This window comes from Salvelinus namaycush, chromosome 4 (assembly GCF_016432855.1).
Source record: "Salvelinus namaycush isolate Seneca chromosome 4, SaNama_1.0, whole genome shotgun sequence".
NCBI lineage: Eukaryota > Metazoa > Chordata > Actinopteri > Salmoniformes > Salmonidae > Salvelinus > Salvelinus namaycush.
The window spans coordinates 67167134-67189071 of NC_052310.1; the positions used below are offsets into that span (position 1 = coordinate 67167134).

A 21938-nucleotide genomic window follows, 5' to 3' on the forward strand; every position below is an offset into this window, starting at 1 on the left:
AAAATAGTTAGATGTTAGTGAGTTGGATTGTGTGTGTTGCAGTGTGTGAGCTCTGTCTGTCTCTAGATGTTGTCAGAAGAGGAGCTTGCGGGAATAGAGCAGGCCTCGGCCACGGCTGCTGAGGTCACTGGCTCCATGATGAGACTGAAGTTGGAGCTGGAGGAGAAGAGGCGCACTGTCAACATGCTGCAGACCGCTCTGGTGAGAACGTGAATAACATTCACTGTATTCCATCACAAGATCCATCTCACAGCCATATGTGATGTTTTCTTTTTCACAGGGGAACACTTATTAATTACAGATGTCATATCTTTACCCCATCTCAATCTGTTTTTACTAAGACAACTTTGGGTGGCCAAATTGAATTGCGGGCCACCTGTTGCCCATCCCTGGTCTATAGTGTTCACATCCCATCTGTCTCTCTCAACCATTCTCCACCCCTCTCTCTCTGTCCCAGACCCAGCAGAGGGAGTTGACAGTGAGGCATGTAAAGGAGACAGAGAAGGAATTGAGCAGGAACTTCACTCTGCAGAAGGAGCAGTATGAAGCCACCATCCAGAGACACCTCACGTTTATAGACCAGGTACACACACACACGACCCCCTTACTCTTATCCAAAATCCAAGGCTACGCCATCACTCTCTCCTTTGAACTGAAATGTCGTTAGAGCCTCTCTCCCATATTACTCTATTTTCTCTCTGTTTGTGCAGCTAATAGACGATAAGAAGGCTCTGAGTGAGCGTTGTGAGGGAGTGGTGGGAGAGCTCAAACTAGTGGATCAGAAATACACTAAGAAGATCGGCCAGATGCAGGAGCAGCATGAACTGGTAAGGGGTGACACACACATACACACACTTCTTACAGTACTGACATCTGCCATCTTCTGTCCTGGCCACTAGGATGCAGACTTGAGCCATCCACCACTATGGCTTAGAGGAAGCAGAGGAGATCTGTATTTGTGTTTTATCTATGTTTGTGTTTTAACAGTCTCTTCTGCTGCTAGCGACTTCTCTCTGCTTATGCCTTGTCGCCTTGCCATTTTGTGTTAGCCTGCTTTGCTTGCTTCTGCTATTGTTTTTAATCACTCTTTTTTTTCTCTTTCCTCCTCTGTCCTGTCTGTTTCTCATTTTCCTCTGGCTCTAGGTGTGGCAAATTCTGGGTCCCTTGTGCGAGGTAACCTTTTTCCCTAACCCACTCATCACTCCCGTCGTGCTCTTCTTTCTTTCATTCATTTTGTTCATTTGTCCTTTCTCCTGTCAGGACTCTATATATGCATGTGAGTCTATTCTGGTACAGTCTGCCTCTGTCTGTCTGTAGACTTGGTGTTGTAACAGTTTTTAAACCCCTGTCCTAGGCAGCTGACTAACCCTACAGTATGCGTTCTCTCAGCCCTTGTCTGTTTGTCTTTAGTCTTCACCCATTAAAACACTTAAACCCTATTCTTTCATACCATATCCCTCATGTGGAATGTAGCCTCACAAACCATTCCTGTTTGCATATCAATACCAATGATGTATATAAATATTTTAATATGAATATATGTATGTCTATGATCACTACACTCATCTATTCTTGGTTACGTGGGATGTAGCCTAATCTTTTGCCTACAGAAATGACCCTTGATGTTTCTTTGAGGCACCTTTTGTCATGGAAGATGTGACAGAGATGGTGTCGCTACCGTGTCCCTCCCAGTCACTGTAGTAACTTCTCTCCAAAGGAAGATTGACCTTTGACATTTAACCTTAACCTCTAACCTGCCCGTCTTCATCCTCAGGAGATCAAGAAGCTGAAAGAGTTGATGAGTGCCACAGAGAAGGTCCGCAGGGAGAAGTGGATCGACGAGAAGACCAAGAAGATAAAAGAGATCACTGTGAAAGGTGAGAGGAGGGCCTCATTTGAAGCTGCCTCGAAGGCAGGATCTAGGATCTGCTTATCCTACGCTAACCTCCACTAAATCCTATTAGGGAGACAAATACCTGAAACTGACCCAAGTTCAATGTCTAGGTTCAACTTAATTTCACTTCTGAGAAGTTCATGCATAGAGCTCAAATGTTTTTTTATCTCTTCACAATTACAGTAATTACTTTGTTTGCAGTGTAACAATTCTGCTGTGTTTATTTCTGTGTTAACTGGTGATCTTTTTCTCCTCTCTCTCTTGTACTTTTCGTTCTTGTTCTACCTCTTCGCTTTGTGCCAGGTCTGGAGCCAGAGATCCAGAAGCTGATCTGTAAACACAAGCAAGAGCTGAAAAAGCTGCGGGTGCTTCATGAGGCTGAGCTGCTGCAGGCAGACGAGAGGGCAGCCCAACGCTACGTTGGCCAGAGTGAAGAGCTACGACAACAGCTGGAGAGAGACCGGGACGAGCAGTGTCAGAGAGAGAGGGAACTGGCCAAGCAGAGGTTTGTATGCACACAATATATGCACGCACGTGAGCTCACACACATTCACACTATGTGTAAAGGCAAGACATGAAACCCCAAATAATGGACAGGAAGTAGGTTTATAAGTAATGTATCACCAAACCACCCATATAGATACTTAACCAATGTGGTTGTCTTTCAGAAGCTGAATTCATTAGAGTATGTGTGGTGGAGAGATGTCTTTCTGTGTGAGCGTGTGCATGCCGCCCACGTGTGCACGTTGTACAGATGGCCTTGTTTCCACCAGTTTGTTCTTTCCCACACGTCCTAGTGTCATTTTGTGGAGCTGCTGTTGTGGTGTGGTCACACTGCCTGCTCTGTAGTGATAAGAGTGAAGGACTGTATAACAATGAAAGCGCCAGGAAGGCAGTGTCTGTGTCCTAAATGGCACCCTATTCCCTATATAGTGCACTACTTCTGACCAGGGCCCACAGGGCTCTAATCAAAAGTAGTGCGGAATAGGGTGCCATTTGGGATGTAGGCCGGTGACTGACCCCATCAGGAAACCCCACAAACCTAACCATTAGAAAACTTAAATTCGATTTAAATAAGCCTTAGGTAGCAAATTAGCAACAAAATTCGACACGATCTATTGACCTTAATACAAAAATTCCTCACTTCGTGGACAGATTCGTCACTTCGTCACGCTTTACCGTTTCCTCTCTGCCGCCATTTCACCCAGTATGACATCATTGACCTGAATGGGGTCACCCGTTTTATTAATTGTTTCTATTGCTATCAGGAGGAGAGGAGAAAATGTGGATTTGAATGGTTATTACGTTGTCTGTGGTCATTTGGCTGGTCAATTACCGCCATCCAAAATTCCATGACCATCACAACCCAATTGGAGCGTATCATTGGTTAAAATCCCCCTCCAGAGGAAGTTGCTGCCACTATTTTGACCTAATTCCTGTCCTAGTGCGGAAATGCTTGTTTAGTTCCACCCGCCGAACTATGATGTATGGTTCCTTAAAAATATTGATTAATATGACATGCACATCTCCAACTTCCTACATGTGCACAGCCCACACTGTCTCTTGCACAGCGCACACTCCGCAATTTGTAAACAAACCAAACGGCCACGGTCAGGGTAGCTTAGCTAATCGCTACGGAGCACAGCACATTTAATGGTAGCTAGGACAAGTCAAAGGACAATCCACTCTCCTGCCATCTTTTTGCAAAGTAATTGAATGATCAAAGATTAATACAGAATTTATTGGAGTTTTACCAGCAACGCTAGATGCTAGCTAACCTATTCCCTTGACCAATAAAGCTAGCTAGCCAGGTAGCTAGCTACCGGTAACCTAACACCTGTGAATAATTGGTTCCAAAGTTGTTTCAAGCATAAGAGTACCTTTAACTATGCTAGCTACCATTCAACTGTTTTTCTGATAAACTAATTATCTGAAAACGGTGCAGTCGCGTTAGTACTAGTAATGGAGTGATTTACTCACTAAGCTAAATATGTACGTTGCTACTTCATATGGGTTAGCTTCACCGTACAGTTACCTATACTATAGCTAGCTAGCTTGTTAGTGTCCCATAGTACTACACTTGCTGCTACTGTAGCGCTGCTGTGTTGCACCTGTGTTGACATTTCACCTATCCATGTCTTCATTCACTTTTGATGTCACTAGCTAGCGATCCAGCTAATGTTAGCTAGGTGATGCTAGCCATAAAGATAGCTCCTAATAAGTTGTTTGGCTAATGTTTGCCTTGCCAGGCTGCTTACTGTAGCCAAATGATTGGCAGTAGCTCATAAGAAAAATAATAATATTAGCTTTTTTCTTATTCACCGTTTTACCGCCAGGCTATCCACCATCTCGATCTAAGTGCATTAGACAGAAGTAATCTGTAGCACCAGGTTGTAAACAGGAATAAGCCCACATACGTACATGTTTTGTAAGTGGTTCCAAATGATCTAAAACCAGCCCTCGCAAGACACGTATAGTCAGATCGAAATGTATGTCATTTTATCAGACGCAGAAAAAAAATAGTTTTTCCCCCATTCAAGCCCAAATATATCATACTTCGACTAAAATCAGCCAGCGACTGATGTGGTGTACTCCTCAAAGCCATCGGAAGAATACCGGAACATATTCCAGTTTGTGCTTAAATATCACATTAAATATGACATTTACATAAGTATTCAGACCCTTTACTCAGTACTTTGTTGAAGCACCTTTGGCAGCAATTACAGCATTGAGTCTTCTTGGGTAAGACGCTACAAGCTTGGCATACCTGTATTTTGGGAGTTTCTCCCATTCTTCTCTGCAGATCCTCTCAAGCTCTGCCAGGTTGGATGGGGAGTGCGTCTGCACAGCTATTTTCAGGTCTCTCCAGGGATGTACGATCGGGTTCAAATCCGGGCTCTGGCTGGGCTACTCAAGGACATTCAGAGACTTGTACCGAAGCCACTCCTGCGTTGTCTTGGCTGTGTGCTTAGGGTTGTTGTCCTGTTGGAAGGTGAACCTTTGCCCCAGTCTGAGGTCCTGAGTGCTCTGGAGCAGATTTTCATGAAGGATCTTTGCTCTGTTCCTCTTTCCCTCAATCCTGAGTAGTCTCTCAGTCTCTGCCATTGAAAAACATCCTCACAGCATGATGCTGCCACCACCATGCTTCAGCGTAGGGATGGTGCCAGGTTTCCTCCAGACGTGACGCTTGGCATTCAGGCCAAAGAGTTTATTATTGGTTTCATCAGACCAGAGAATCTTGTTTCTCATGGTCAAAGTTCTTTAGGTGTCGTTTGGCAAACTCCAAGCGGGCTGTCATGTGCCTTTTACTGAGTGGCTTCCGTCTGGTCACTCTACCATAAAGGCCCTATTTGAGTAGTGCTGCAGAGACGGTTGTCCTTCTGGAAGGTTCTCCCATCTCCACAGAGGATCTCCGGAGCTCTGTCAGAGTGACCATCGGGTTCTTGGTCACCTCCCTGACCAAGGCCCTTCTCCCTTGATTGCTCAGTTTGTCCGTGCGGCCAGCTCTAGGAAGAGTCTTGGTGGTTCCAAACTTCTTCCATTTAAGAATGATGGAGGCCACTGTGTTCTTGGGGACCTTCAATGCTGTAGAAATGTTTTGTTACCCTTCCCCAGATCTGTGCCTCGACACAATCCTATCTCAGAGCTCATGGCTTGGTTTTTGCTCTGACATGTACTGTCAACTGTAGGACCTTATATAGACAGGTGTGTGCCTTTTCCAAATCATGTCCAATTAATTGAATTTACCACAGGTGGACTCCAATCAAGTTGTAGAAACATCTCAGGGATGATCAAGGGGAACAGGATGCACCTGAGCTCAATTTCGAGTCTCATAGCAAAGGGTTTGAATACTTATGTAAATAAGCTAGTTCTGTTTTGTTTTTTTATACATTTGCAAAAATGTCTAAAAACCTGTTCGCTTTGTCATTATGGGGTATTGTGTGTAGATTAATGAAGAAAAACATTTCTTTAATCAATTTTAGAATAAGGCTGTAACGTAACAAAATGTGGAAAAAGTGCACCCTTAACTGGTAATCTCTGTATACCTGTTGCAAAAGACCCGCTGGTTGATGCTTATTTATAAAACCCTCTTAGGCCTCACTCCCCCCTATCTGAGATACCTTCTGCAGCCCTCATCCTCCACGTACCACACGCGTTCTGCCAGTCACATTCTGTTAAAGGTCCCCAAAGCACACACATCCCTGGGTCGCTCATCTTTTCAGTTCGCTGCGGCCAGAGACAGGAACGAGCTGCAACAAACACTCAAACTGGACAGTTTTATCTCAATCTCTTCATTCAAAGACTCAATCATGTTAAAAACTCAGACACGTTTCGGCTACATGGCCTTCATCAGGGAGGCCCCTTTTGAAGGGCATGACGAAGGCCATGCAGCCGAAACGCGTCAGAGTTTTTAACTTTGTTTCCATTGAACATGCCATACAAATAAAGGCATTTTAATTAATTACAGTGGGGGAAAAAGTATTTAGTCAGCCACCAATTGTGCAAGTTCTCCCACTTAAAAAGATGAGAGAGGCCTGTAATTTTCATCATAGGTAGTACACTTCAACTATGACAGACAAAATGAGAGAAAAAATCCAGAAAATCACATTGTAGGATTTTTTATGAATTTATTTGCAAATTATGGTGGAAAATAAGTATTTGGTCACCTACAAACAAGCAAGATTTCTGGCTCTCACAGACCTGTAACTTCTTTAAGAGGCTCCTCTGTCCTCTACTCGTTACCTGTATTAATGGCACCTGTTTGAACTTGTTATCAGTATAAAAGACACCTGTCCACAACCTCAAACAGTCACACTCCAAACTCCACTATGGCCAAGACCAAAGAGCTGTCAAAGGACACCAGAAACAAAATTGTAGACCTGCACAAGGCTGGGAAGACTGAATCTACAATAGGTAAGCAGCTTGGTTTGAAGAAATCAACTGTGGGAGCAATTATTAGGAAATGGAAGACATACAAGACCACTGATAATCTCCCTCGATCTGGGGCTCCACGCAAGATCTCACCCCGTGGGGTCAAAATGATCACAAGAACGGTGAGCAAAAATCCCAGAACCACACGGGGGGACCTAGTGAATGACCTGCAGAGAGCTGGGACCAAAGTAACAAAGCCTACCATCAGTAACACACTACACCGCCAGGGACTCAACTCCTGCAGTGCCAGACATGTCCCCCTGCTTAAGCCAGTACATGTCCAGGCCCGTCTGAAGTTTGCTAGAGAGCATTTGGATGATCCAGAAGAAGATTGGGAGAACGTCATATGGTCAGATGAAACCAAAATAGAACTTTTTGGTAAAAACTCAACTTGTCGTGTTTGGAGGACAAAGAATGCTGAGTTGCATCCAAAGAACACCATACCTACTGTGAAGCATGGGGGTGGAAACATCATGCTTTGGGGCTGTTTTTCTGCAAAGGGACCAGGACGACTGATCCGTGTAAAGGAAAGAATGAATGGGGCCATGTATCGTGAGATTTTGAGTGAAAACCTCCTTCCATCAGCAAGGGCATTGAAGATGAAACGTGGCTGGGTCTTTCAGCATGACAATGATCCCAAACACACCGCCCGGGCAACGAAGGAGTGGCTTCGTAAGAAGCATTTCAAGGTCCTGGAGTGGCCTAGCCAGTCTCCAGATCTCAACCCCATAGAAAATCTTTGGAGGGAGTTGAAAGTCCGTGTTGCCCAGCAACAGCCCCAAAACATCACTGCTCTAGAGGAGATCTGCATGGAGGAATGGGCCAAAATACCAGCAACAGTGTGTGAAAACCTTGTGAAGACTTACAGAAAACGTTTGACCTCTGTCATTGCCAACAAAGGGTATATAACAAAGTATTGAGATAAACTTTTGTTATTGACCAAATACTTATTTTCCACCATAATTTGCAAATAAATTCATAAAAAATCCTACAATGTGATTTTCTGGATTTTTTTTTCTTATTTTGTCTGTCATAGTTGAAGTGTACCTATGGTGAAAATTACAGGCCTCTCTCATCTTTTTAAGTGGGAGAACTTGCACAATTGGTGGCTGACTAAATACTTTTTTGCCCCACTGTATATGAAGTGCCTTGGTCCTCCTTTTTTTACCCCTTTTACCAAAGAGCACCTTCTATCTTCCAAAATCTACTATTGTGTACCTCAGCAGCGCTTCAATTCCGCGTCAAATTTCTTCTACAAGAATTTGTTCTTAACTGACGTGCATAGTTAAATAAAATAAAAAGTCAATGAGCCTGAATACTTTCCGAATGCACTGTATGTGTATTCCTGTCAGTTTTGAGAAGCAGAGGGTTAGGGTTAGAGATGTCTTTGTATGTTTATTGGATAGAGAGATAGTGGTGATAGGATGTAGAGTGTGCTGCGTTGGAGTATAAGCAGTGGGATGGATTCTAACCTGTGCTGCAGCTGTATAGTGCACCGGAGGCAGCAGCCTAGACCGCTAGAGTAGACCACCCTAGGCCACCTGGTTACAGATGTTTAACTGTGTTTTGTGTGTGTGTGTTCCCGGTCAGGTTTGAGAAGCAGCTAGCGGAGGAGGAGATGTCTTTACAGCAGCAGAGGAGGAGACTCTACAAGGAGGTGTCTGAGGAGAAGGAGAGACTCAACCAGCTGGCCGCCAGGTGATGTCAAAGGTCATATAGATAAGATAGAGGCTGACACCCAATGTTGTCATCTCTATATGTCTAGACCTAACACTTCAGTCGCTGGAGACACTGGTGTGTACAATTAGACTGATGACATGGCCTAGATTTGACTTTACTGTACAACATTTAGTACATTAGAATCATACAGTATTTAGGCTATCATGTGATGATGTGTGTGTAGTAATGTAATCTAAAAAAATCCAGATCTTAAATCTTGCGTAATTCTGCCAAATGCTCAGTTAGGTTCTGGGGCAGATTTATGAGAAACGATACTAGCAAAGTCTCCAACCCCCCCCCCCCCTAAACGGGACGTATAGGACAAACTCGACAGATGGGAACACCTACTAAATCGTGATTTGTCCAAATGATCAGTGACAAACATCTGCGTACCGAGACAAAGTTCCTCGTTAGTCGTCACATGCCACATTCTGTTGACAGACGCTACGATACCATCCTATGTTACGTGCATCTGTCCATGAGAGATTACTAGTAATGTAATGCCTACTATTTGATGTGTGCAAGTCAAGTATCAGTGGAGCATCTCTAAAGTTAATGTCCTCTATCACCGCCCTGCAGGCAGCGTGCTGAGCTGGAGGACCTGAGGAAGCAACTGGAGGATAACAGCTCCCTGGCAGGGAGAGCTCTTAGAGAAGAGCTGGAGAAGAGCAGGGAGGAGCAGGAGAGGAGGCACCAGGTAATGGACGGTACCTGTCCCTACCATAATAATAATATAAATTATTATACAACGGGTGGTTTGTAATTCCCATTGTTAGAGCCTATCCTGCCCATTATATACTAGACAACATACACAGAGCCAGTACATTCATAAAAAGTGCCGTTGTTACCTAGTAACGCACTACTACAACTACTACTAGTTTTACAGATCCACTGCCCAGCCATGCAATTTATATACTTGATCTCGACTGTAAAAAGCATCTAAACATTATCTCCGACATTTGCTACATTGTTGGAATATTGAATTTCTATCTCTACTGCGTCCTATAGTAATGAGGGAGTTGGGACGAGATTGACAGGCAGCTTTTCTCAGCCAGTCGAAATCATGATTTGGCGTACTTTTATAGATATACTGTATGCATACAGTACCAGTCAAAAGTTTGGACACACCTATTCATTCAAGGGTTTTTCTTTATTTTTACTATTTTCTACATTGTAGAAGAATAGTGAAGACATAAACTATCAAATAACGCATATGGAATCATGTAGTAAACAAAAAAGTGTTAAACAAATCAAAATATATTTTAGATTCTTCAAAGTAGCCACCCTTTGCCTTGATGACAGCTTTGCAAACTCTTGGCATTCTCTCAACCAGCTTCACCTGGAATGCTTTTCCAAGAGTCTTGAAGGAGTTCCCACATATTCTGAGCTTTTGTTGGCTGCTTTTCCTTTACTCTGCAGTCCAACTCATCCCAAACCATCTCAATTGGGTTGAGGTAGGGTGATTGTGGAGGCCAGGTCATCTGATGCAGCACTCCATCACTCTCCTTCTTGGTCAAATAGCCCTTACACAGCCTGGAGGAGTGTTGGGTCATTGTCCTGTTGAAAAACAAATGATAGTCCCACTAAGCGCAAACCAGATGGGATGGCGTATCGCTGCAGAATGCTGTGGTAGCCATGCTGGTTAAGTGTGCCTTGAATTCTAAATAAGTCACAGACAGTGGCACCAGCAAAGCACCATCACACCTCCTCCATGCTTCACGGTGGGAACCACACATGCGGAGATCATCCGTTCACCTACTAATTCGACCATGAAGGCCTGATTCACGCAGTCTCCTCTGAACAGTTAATGTTGAGATGTCTGTTACTTGAACTCTGAAGCATTTATTTGGGCTGCAATTTCTGAGCCTGGTAACTCAAATGAACTTATCCTCTGCAGCAGAGGTATCTATGGGTCTTCTTTTCCTTTGGCGGTCCTCATGAGAGCCAGTTTCATCATAGCGCTTGATGGTTTTTTCGACTGCACTTTAAGAAATTTCTCCATAGCAACCATTTTTGTTTGCCATAGTAACCTGCAAAGTTCTGGAACTATCAACCAGTGCTTGGTTTTGTTTTGCTTTACATGCAATTGGCACTAACGACCAGAGAACGCCTAAAATTGCATTTGACAACCAGTGTTAGTGAATGTAGCATCACGTTTTGTTTTAACAGTTATGGTTTGGCAAAGAATCTTGCTTTTTAATGCTTGTAACCCGTTGTATAAAATCATTCACCACGTCACAGCCATGATACACATTTCAAAACATATGGCCTCTTGTATTTTTGCTGAAATGATGCCATTTAGCAGATGCTTTTATACAAAACTATTTACAGCCGTGCAGTGCATGCTTTTTTTGTACAGCGGGTCACAGTGGGAATCAAACCAACAATCTTGGCTTTGCAAGCGCCATGCTCTTCCAACTGAGCTACAAAGGACCATAGAGACTGGCCTACAGACACTCATACTGGCTAACATGGGTTGTGTTTTGTTGTCTGGTCTAACTTTGCTCCTTGTCTGTCTAGGTGGAGATAAAAGCCCTCAGAGAACGCCTGGAGATCGAGAAACAGACCTGGGAGGAGAACTACATGAAGAAGGAGGTGTGTGTGCATGCGTGAACACTTTGTCCATGTCTGTGTGTTTGTCCCTTCGCCCTCCCTACTTGCTTGTTAAGCACTCTAGCTAAATGCACTCCCTCTCTCCTAGCACTGCTATGGTGCAGTGTGGCAGACCAATACACACTCAGCACTGCATTGGCCAACTTAGCCAGTGTCCTAACAGCCCACGCTGTCAAACCCAGGTTATGTCCATAGTAGGGCTGTGGCGGTCATGACATTTTGGCAGCCGGTGATTGTCAAGCAAATAACTGCCGGTCTCACGGTAATTGACCATTAATTAACATAAACACATTTAGCACCTCCTGGCTTACTTGCATAGCCTACAAACTACTGATGCAAATCAAATGTATTTGTCACATACACATGGTTAGCAGATGTTAATGCGAGTGTAGCGAAATGCTTGTGCTTCTAGTTCCGACCGTGCAGTAATATCTAACAAGTAATATAACCTAACAATTCCAGAACAACTACCTTATACACACAAGTGTAAAGGAATGAATGCGAATATGTACATAAAAATATATAAATGAGCGATGGCCGAACGGCATAGGCAAGATACAGTAGATGATATAGAGTACAGTATATACATATGAGATGAGTAATGTAGGGTATGAAAATATATAAAGCGGCATTGTTTAAAGTGGCTAGTGATACATTACATCAGGATGGCAAGATGCAGTATATACAGTGGGGAGAACAAGTATTTGATACACTGCCGATTTTGCAGGTTTTCCTACTTACAAAGCATGTAGAGGTCTAATTTTTATCATAGGTACACTTCAACTGTGAGAGACGGAATCTAAAACAAAAATCCAGAAAATCACATTGTATGATTTTTAAGTAATTAATTTGCATTTTATTGCATGACATAAGTATTTGATACATCAGAAAAGCAGAACTTAATATTTGGTACAGAAACCTTTGTTTGCAATTACAGAGATCATACGTTTCCTGTAGTTCTTGACCAGGTTTGCACACACTGCAGCAGGGATTTTGGCCCACTCCTCCATACAGACCTTCTCCAGATCCTTCAGGTTTCGGGGCTGTCGCTGGGCAATACGGACTTTCAGCTCCCTCCAAAGATTTTCTATTGGGTTCAGGTCTGGAGACTGGCTAGGCCACTCCAGGACCATGAGATGCTTCTTACGGAGCCACTCCTTAGTTGCCCTGGCTGTGTGTTTCGGGTCGTTGTCATGCTGGAAGACCCAGCCACGACCCATCTTCAATGCTCTTACTGAGGGAAGGAGGTTGTTGGCCAAGATCTCGCGATACATGGCCCCATCCATCCTCCCCTCAATACGGTGCAGTCGTCCTGTCCCCTTTGCAGAAAAAAGCATCCCCAAAGAATGATGTTTCCACCTCCATGCTTCACGGTTGGGATGGTGTTCTTGGGGTTGTACTCATCCTTCTTCCTCCAAACACGGCGAGTGGAGTTTAGACCCAAAAACTCTATTTTTGTCTCATCAGACCACATGACCTTCTCCCATTCCTCATCTGGATCATCCAGATGGTCATTGGCAAACTTCAGACGGGCCTGGACATGCGCTGGCTTGAGCAGGGGGACCTTGCGTGCGCTGCAGGATTTTAATCCATGGCGGCGTAGTGTGTTACTAATGGTTTTCTTTGAGACTGTGGTCCCAGCTCTCTTCAGGTCATTGACCAGGTCCTGCCGTGTAGTTCTGGGCTGATCCCTCACCTTCCTCATGATCATTGATGCCCCACGAAGTGAGATCTTGCATGGAGCCCCAGACCGAGGGTGATTGACCGTCATCTTGAACTTCTTCCATTTTCTAATAATTGCGCCAACAGTTGTTGCCTTCTCACCAAGCTGCTTGCCTATTGTCCTGTAGCCCATCCCAGCCTTGTGCAGGTCTACAATTTTATCCCTGATGTCCTTACACAGCTCTCTGGTCTTGGCCATTGTGGAGAATTTGGAGTCTCTTTGTTTGAGTGTGTGGACAGGTGCAGTTAATACAGGTAATGAGTGGAGAACAGGAGGGCTTCTTAAAGAAAAACTAACAGGTCTGTGAGAGCCGAATTCTTACTGGTTGGTAGGTGATCAAATACTTATGTCATGCAATAAAATGCAAATGAATTACTTAAAAATCATACAATGTGATTTTCTGGATTTTTGTTTTAGATTACGTCTCTCACAGTTGAAGTGTACCTATGATAAAAATTACAGACCTCTACATGCTTTGTAAGTAGGAAAACCTGCAAAATCGGCAATGTATCAAATACTTGTTTTCCCCACTGTACATATGAGATGAGTAATGTAGGGTATGAAAACATTATATGAAGTGGCATTGTTTTAAAGTGGCTAGTGATACAGTACATCAAGATGCAGTAGATGGTATAGCGTACAGTATATACATATGAGATGAGTAATGTAGGGTATGTAAACATTATATAAAGTGGCTAGTGATAAATTGAATACATCAATTTTTCCATTATTAAAGTGGCTGGAGTTGAGTCAATATGTTGGCAGCGGCCACTAAATGTTAGTGGTGGCTGTTTAACAGTTTGATGGCCTTGAGATAGAAGCTGTTTTTCAGTCTCTCGGTCCCTGCTTTGATGCACCTGTACTGACCTCGCCTTCTGGATGATAGCGGGGTAAACAGGCAGTGGCTCGGGTGGTTGTTGTCCTTGATGATCTTTTTCCTTTGTTGTTTGCAGACATCTACGTTTTAAAAAGTCTTAGTCCATCACAATAAATCCATTATTTATTTTAGACATGTCTAAAGAAATGTGATATGAAGAAAATGTAGTCTGTTTCAGAAGTACAGAATAGCATACTCTGAGTTGTCCTTATGTTAGGCCCTGATCTGGCTATGCCATATGGCTGTGGGCTACACTAGTTCATAGCAGACAACATTTGCTTAGAATTCCATGGCAATATTTTATAGTATGAAGAATTACAATTGAACAAAGCTGAATAAAATAGAAAGGATATTTTCCCCAAACAATTTGAGGGAGTGTGCACATGTGGCTATTCTGTGTTTAGCAGCTAACAAAGGAACAGGTACTCCTATATGCTTAATTTTGAGTTTATTATGATACAAAAATGTGATACAAAAGTTGGGCTATATGTTTAAATTTTTTATACTTTCTAAGGCTGCATGATGCGACTCTAATGATGATTGCGTGAAAGGGATGAGCTCTGTTTCGTTTTTTCACAGGCTGTGCACACTTCATCAGTCACTCATTCACAATTTGACAAGCACTTGATAATGCCTTATATTTGCCATGGTAAATTCATCGTTCACAAGTGATAGGCTTATATTGTCACCCATCAGACTATTCTTGATTTAGTCTTGTCTTTGCATGTACTAAATAATATATGTGTGAAATTTGTTTTGATTTAGAATGGACCATTATCATACACCTGTATCGAAACGGGAGGGAAAAAATACATGTAGTCTATGCACTTAAATAGCGACTGGAGGATGCTATTCCCGTGGTTCATTTTCATGCCATCCTATTGTAAATATAACCAATGTGCTTAATATTAGGAAAGTTGAGAAATAAATATAGTAGGCCTAGCCTATAGAAAGCTGATGGGATCCTGTTCTTTTTAATAGAGGCCATCACTCTGTTTTCTCCTGCAATTGCATAGCCTATAGAAATGTTGTGAAACATGAGCTCATGGGCTCTCGTGAAGTGTTTGATTAGATTTTCAACACATTTGCATTGATATCAGAGTGATTAGAGGGACAATACAGTGCTGAGTACCAGGCAGTTAGCAAGTTTAGTAGGCATCTAATGACCAGTAGCAGCATCAGAGCTTGGAGAAGCCTAATTACCGTAACTAAACGGTCACGTTATAGCTGCTTCCCTCACTCGGATTGGGCCAGGTCTGGATCTGACCAGGTCTATATGCAACGGGTCTAGTTGTCCTCGGGTCTGTTCATAACGGGTCTCTGTATTTAAAACATGTATTTCTGCTAATCTGGTCCTTTCAGGAAGGCCTCTAGCAACCACCCTCACACAGGGTTTTTCCATGGGCCTTTTTATAGGGGAATTTTTCATTGTGTTTGGGAGTTGGTAGTTCTCTGAGCGATCTGAAACCACCACCTTCCCATCTGCCCCCACCCACTTCCTCGCTCCCCTCTTAAATGTCATGTGAATACTAAGACCCACAGGACAAAGGCCATATGGAGACGGGCAGGAAGGAAGACAGAGGAAGTTCACAGCAGCAGTCAGAGAAACTAATGGTCACAAAGTCATAACAATCCCAGTTTCACAATGACCTGGACGTGCACTGCTGCTGTTGTGCCAGTGGTTTGTCTGTATTCTGGCATAGGGGTTTACTGTGTGTGTGTGTGTGTGTGTGTGTGTGTGTGTGTGTGTGTGTGTGTGTGTGTGTGTGTGTGTGTGTGTGTACGCACGCGCGCAGGAAGCATGGTTGTTGAGTCGAGAGCGTGAGCTGAAGGAGGAAGTACGTCGGGGGCGGGACAAAGAGATCGAGCTGGCCATTCAGAGGCTGGAGGAGGAGACGAGCGGGGCCCGCGACGAATGTGACCGGGCCGCTGACAATCGGTTAGTCATCTCACCATTAAATGTGACGTTTCCGTGTGTGTCCATGTCTGTGTGTTTGCAAGTGCTGCGAGGATTATGTGTATAAATATGCATATGGATGAACATACTACATACTAAAGAATGTCTACATGTTGATATTTTTATTTAATTTAACCTTTATTTAACTAGGTAAGTCAGTTCAGAACAAATTCTTATTTATAATGACGGCCTACCCCGACCAAACCCTAACCCAGACGATCCTGGGCCAATGATGTGCCACTCTATGGGACTCCCAATCACGGCCGGTTGGGATACAGCCTGAAATCGAACCAGGGTCTGTAGTGATGCCTCTAGCGCTGAGATGCTGTGCCTTAGATCGCTGCGCCACTCGGGAGTCCCGATATACAGTGTTGATAGACGGTCTAGATGCTGATCTTGGGTCATCTTTGCATTTCTCCTACTAATGGGTAAAGTTAGGATTGTGGGAGGGAAAGCTGATCCTAGATCTGTACCTAGGGGAAACTTCACCTTGGAGCTTGATATACTGTTTCTGACTATCTGTGTGTCTCTCTCAGTGTGAAGCGTGTGCGGGAGAAGTACGAGGCTGAGCTGAAAGAGTTGGAGCGCTCTGAGAGGTCTGCCTTGGAGAAGCAGCAGGAAATGAAGAAGAGACAGAGTGAGATGGAGGGAGAGCTGATCACACTACAGGGCCAGCTCAGACAGAGAGAGCAGGAGATTGAGGACCTCACACAGGTACAGACACCAGCAGACCTTGTTCCAATACTTTGAAAACTCAGCCTTCCTTCCTCCCCTCCTTGGTTGGCCCTTTTTTATGCTGAAAGCTTGTTGGTGCATATGGCTGGGTAAATGCATGTTGGTGCATATGACTGGGTATGTTGGTGCATATTGGTCCAAGACTGTAGGGTGACTTATCTAGGTAAATGATGCCCATGTAAACCCTTTCTCGCCCCTGACCCCTATCCTGTATCTCTCTCCTCTGTCTCTCTCCTCCAGATCCGTGACAAGCTGTCTGAGGAGCGTCGCAGCCTGGCAGAGGTTATCAGGCAGGAGTTTGCTGAAAGACTCATCGTGACGGAGGATGAGAACAGGAGGATGAAGACCGAGACATCGGAGGCCAGGGCCAGGCTAAGGCTGGAGGTTGAGAGGGTCACCAGGGAGAAGGAGGAGGAGCTGGCAGAGGTCCACCAACGGTGAGGATGGAGGGAGGGGAAAGAAAAGAGAGGGAGAGGAGAGGGAGAGGAGATTGTGTGACAGGGTATTATAGCCAGTTCTCACTTGGGAAAGACTTCAATGGGACTAACTGTGGCACTGTCAATTTAATCACCAGTGTTTACACTGTTCTAGAATAGCTGGGCTCAGACTGTTGTCTTTGTTTATGTTACCTGTATAATGGGACAGTGATTGTTGGTAGTGTCGGATGTAAATTAAAATTACATTTGAAATAACAGCGAAAGGAGAAAGTACTCTCAATGCCAAACAAATGTTATTTTTCCTTATGTTTCTTTGTCACATTTTCTTATTATGGCAGGGTGAAGTCAGCCATCTTGAAAAAGGAAGAGACTGTGGCTAGCCTTAGGAAGCAGCATGAGGTGAGTCCTAGTCTGGGTCCCAAAGAGCACCCGATTCCCTTTACAGTGCACTACTTTTGACCAGAGCCAATAGGGCTCCGGTCAAAAGTAGTGCACGATATAGGGATTAACTCGCCATTTGGGACGTAGAGAGACAGTGTGTTTCTGAGAGGGGTTTTACACTAAGTAAACATTGGAGAGGATAGAAAGGAACTGAGCTGGAACGTGAGAGATGATTGATAGCTGTGTTAAACCCCGCTGTTCTCCTCTCATAGGCTGCTCTGAAGAGGGCGGACCACCTGGAGGCCCTATTGGAACAGCAGAGGAAGCAGCTGCTCGAGAAATGACTGACAGGAGGGCAGGACTTGAACATCACCATCTCCACCTCTTCTGCCTCTCTCTTCCCCTCATCACTCCTTCATCTGTTCTGTCACTTGGGGCCCCACTTTTCCCTCAGTTTTTTCTTTGGTCTGGTGGATGTGTTTCTGATGGACTAGAAAGAGAGAGTGAGAGAAACAGAGAAATTGAGCCTGCTTGACTGTATCTCCGCAGACTTCTTGATAAAGACCCAGATATTAGAGACCGAGCCTGGCCTCTCCCAAGCAGGCCGAATACGGACAGGGAAACGGGCTGGAGAGGATACCGTCTGCTGTTTTAAGAGCCTCTCACGCTGGAGGAGCCACAGATAAGGGGTGCTGTGATCTTTAACTGCCCAGAGGCCCAGTGGACTCCTGGAAGGACTGAACCATACTCTACCTATAGAGCTTATAGACTAGGGGGCAGTGTTCGTTTACAGTGTAGAGGCTCAAACAGTAAAGCAGTGAACGAACCATTCTGTCCCCGTAGGGGCCATGAACCGGGAGGTCTGTGTTCTTTAACTGCCCAGTGAACTCCTGGATGGACTGAACCATTCTCTGGAACCACCTCTGGAATTTATATGAATTGTGAACCCCCCTAAAATCTGAAGGAGTGGGAGAGCCCGTTCCCCACAGAGCAGAGAACAGTTACAGATGTTCTAAGCCAGCCCAGGCCTGCTCTGTGACAGTGTGGAGTTTCCCAGCAGGCAGAGAGAGGTGGAGGGGGCTAGGTGGTCTTTCTGAGAAGGAGGGAAGAGAATCAGCACCCCAACACCACCCTCTTCCCCTGCTGAGGTCCTGCAGTTAGTTGTTCAGACACGTCAGTACAGGGTGCTGTTGAATGAAGCTGGGGCTCGAGGTTGCTCGGCATTGCCCTTTGTGTATGAGTTACAGATGTCTTTTGTCCCGGTGCCCCTCTGGGCTAGTGCCAATTAGAGGATCTGCTGCCTTGGCTTGGTGCGACCCCCCCCCCCCTTCCCACACACTCACTCACAATCACACCCTTCGCCCCTGCCCCCTGGCAGTCACAAGCCTAGTTTAGCTCTGACAGGCAGATTTGTTATGAATGTCTTCATCCAAGTCAAATCTAACAATGAGTCTAGAAATAATACTAACCTTGGTGTTGACAAGTTGTATAGCGTGCTAGGATGTCAATAGAAGGAAAGAGTGAGGGATGGGTGTGGGATGCAGAAAGAATAGACAGATAGGAGACAGTGAAGAATGATGCTCTGATAGTGTGTTTAATCTTATTGAGTGTCATGGTTGCGGTATGGGTTTTGAAAGTGAGACAGAAGGAGAGGGCGATGAAGGAATGTGCATAGGAAGTGTTTATAGGATTAGGAAAGCTGAGACTCAGACTGACTGGGGTATGGGGGGCACAACACACGCCTAGTGGTTTCATGTGACCAGAGACCCAAACCTAAAAGCCCCATGAGCCTGGTGGGTCTGATAGGATGATAGTCTGAGGGCTACACTGTGACAAAAATACATCTAACGCTCACTGAAAGGGTCCAACACTGGGCCCCTCCACTCAACAGAAGTAAAGTCGCCCCTAAACATCCAGGGGAAGGAACTATCAAACTGGTTAATGAGATTTTCAGAAGCCGTCTAGGTACTTCCTAGCTTTGCATGTCTCTTTTATCTTGTATGTTGTTTTAATATATTTTTATGCTTTTATGCTTTTTATTTGTTTACACCTTAAAAAAGTTTAATGTTTTGTATGTCCCACTCAGAAACTAGAAACGGTTTTTGTTTTTAATTTTCAGTCTGAAACAGTGTACTTCTGGGTAACTTCATATCCTGAATGGAATGAGGGCCGAGGGGGGTTGTGAAACCTGGAATGCGACCCAAATGGCGCCCTATTCAAATGGCACTCTAGTCTAAAGTAGTGCACTATATAGGGAATAGGGTGCCATTTGGGAAAAGAACCCTTGGTGCTTCAGTGAGAAGCAAACCCACCAGGAGGTATAGTAAGCCTTGTATTTAGGTGAAAAAGAATGTGACAGATGTTATTCTGTGTGGTTCTGCTCAGTCGGCCCTCTTATCTGAATCTATTTCAGATATGTTCTATTTTTCATATTTATTTGCAATATTTTAAAATGTATTTTACCGGCTGATCTGATGCTCTCGTAACTGGCTCCCGGTGTGTTTATCCTTTACATACAAGTGCTATGCACAAAGTGATGGGTTTTTACTGAAGTCTAATTTTAATTTAGTCTCCCATTAACATCAATGCATGACTAAGTGGAAGTTTGAAGTTAATGATTACAATGCAAGCAGCCCTATTCCAAGATGGTGCTTGTCTACCTTTTCGTTCACAGAAACACTACACATCCACGCCCAGTCTGAGCTGTACAGTTAGTGATGCTCCATGGTGCCATTTTATTTAGGATGGTATGTGTTTAGTATGTCAGGTTTTGCTGATGGGAAATCTAGATATAGTGTCAAAAGCCAATATTGCGGCTTCCTTGGAGTGTCATCTATGGGTCTAGTTTCTCCTTTTTAGCCTTGTGTCTTCTTGGCTTTTCAGTTGGGGAGGTCTGACAGTGAAGGCTCAACAATGGCAGCGCTGTCACATACTGTCTCTCTTCATCCTATTGAGAGGAGGCGGGCAACTTCCAAAAATTCCCAAATATTCCCAAACTTCAGACACAAAATTCCACTCTTCTAATCAATATCACAGAAGCATTTCAATGGCAAGGCTTTGAATGGCAGTTAAGTCACCATGTGTTTCTCTCATCTTTAACTTCATTAGTTATTAGTCATTGGTTACATCCTAAATGGCACCCTATTCTCTGTATAGTGCACTACTTTTGACCAGTAGTGCACTATATTGGGGATGTACATATTTCTGTAGCCATGGTGGAGATTACATGGTTTGCATGTGGAATTGGCTCCCTATTCCAAATATACTGCACTACTTTTGACCAGGGCCTGCATTGGACTCAAAACTAGTGCACTAAATAGGAAATAGGGTCCCGTTGCGGGCACACAACCTTGATCCCTACCATTCCTCAGACAGTTGGCACTGCGTCCAGGGTTGTTGGCCTCTTTGCCCAGAAGGGTGGCAGCATGACTGGCATGCCAGTCCCACACGTGCCAATGAGTCCTGCCTTTGTGTGTGTGTTACACTTTGGCCTGGGATGACCTCTGTGAAACACACACTCGCTCTCACTTGTACCCTTCGTTTGTGTTGAATTTGAAATCTAACTTTCTTCACAAACCACTCCAGCTGTCTTTGATTGTATTATTTGTGTTCAGTTTTTGATATATTGTCATTTTAATGTAACCCCATGTGTTCTTACTTGTAGCTCCTGGTCTGAATCTTAACTAGGCTCTACTTTAGTTGTTGTAGTTTAGTTGCGTTGTTATTCATGGTGATGGTTTGAAACTGTGGGGGGGAAAAACTGTTGACTGATCCTCAGTAAAAAGAAAATAAAGAAGAAAAGCCTATTTGGAAGAGTCCCAGAGTCTCTCGTCTTTATAGTCGCTGTGGGAAAACAAACAATCGCTCTCTTGTTTTCGTCTCAGAGAGACGATAACATTTCCTCAACCAATCAAATGCCATTCCATGACCTTTGGAATTGTGCCGTGTGTTTTGATTAACTGGAATTTCTGTTATTTTGTGGTGAATAAATCCATTTTACATGCCTAAAATGTTATTCATGATTTACTGTATGGTATGTTTGTTGAGAACCGTCATTAAGGAATTGAATTCTTACACTCATATCTGGAGTGGAGAGGTCAAAACACCTAAGGGTTGTCATTTCCATACATCTGGAAAGATGTCTGTAGCTGACCAGACTGTACTGACCCACTTTCCTTCCACTTCTTCTTTGCCCTCTCACTCCTGACTACTAAAGCAACCGGTGGTGCGTGTTGAAATGCATCTGCTTTCTGTAGGTGTTCTCCTTTCCTTCCAGAGGGGAAGCCATACCTAGAGGATTAGACTAGGACAGCCTATTAACTGATCTCTGCTCACACAGAGACGGAGAGCTCTCACTTCCCTTCAAGGTCCCTGCTGACTGGGATTTTGAAAGAAGATGGGGGAGGGGAGAGGACACATACATTTTGGGGCTAAAGGGTGAATACTGATAACCTCTCTCTGTGTGGAAATGAGGAGACCTGAAGTCTCCAGTGTTCTCCCCTTTGACAAGGAGAGAACACTCATCCAAGGGCCCGAGGGATGATCTGCATGTTGCTGTATGCCCCTTGACACTTTCTTTTGTTTGTGTTTTATAGATGTCATGTGTGCGTGCGTGTTTAATGTATGCCAGGGGCTCAGCCATCTTGACTTTCACTGTAAGCTAGGCTATG

The 21938-nt window shown here is 44.2% G+C and overlaps 1 protein-coding gene across 1 annotated transcript in view; it reads left to right on the top strand.

The window, feature by feature from the left end:
- The window catches only part of cep131 (centrosomal protein 131), a 36613-nt gene extending 15530 nt beyond the window's left edge, over positions 1–21083 (top strand). The window contains exons 14-27 of the mRNA XM_038992226.1: positions 67–201; positions 458–583; positions 711–827; positions 1144–1173; positions 1775–1877; positions 2198–2399; positions 8417–8524; positions 9125–9242; positions 11066–11140; positions 15555–15697; positions 16252–16429; positions 16691–16887; positions 17226–17286; positions 17541–21083. Coding sequence (XP_038848154.1) covers positions 67–201; positions 458–583; positions 711–827; positions 1144–1173; positions 1775–1877; positions 2198–2399; positions 8417–8524; positions 9125–9242; positions 11066–11140; positions 15555–15697; positions 16252–16429; positions 16691–16887; positions 17226–17286; positions 17541–17612 — 1665 coding nt within the window. The 3' untranslated portion in view covers positions 17613–21083. The remainder of the gene's footprint in view (positions 1–66; positions 202–457; positions 584–710; positions 828–1143; positions 1174–1774; positions 1878–2197; positions 2400–8416; positions 8525–9124; positions 9243–11065; positions 11141–15554; positions 15698–16251; positions 16430–16690; positions 16888–17225; positions 17287–17540) is intronic.
- The last annotated feature ends 855 nt before the right edge of the window (positions 21084–21938 follow it).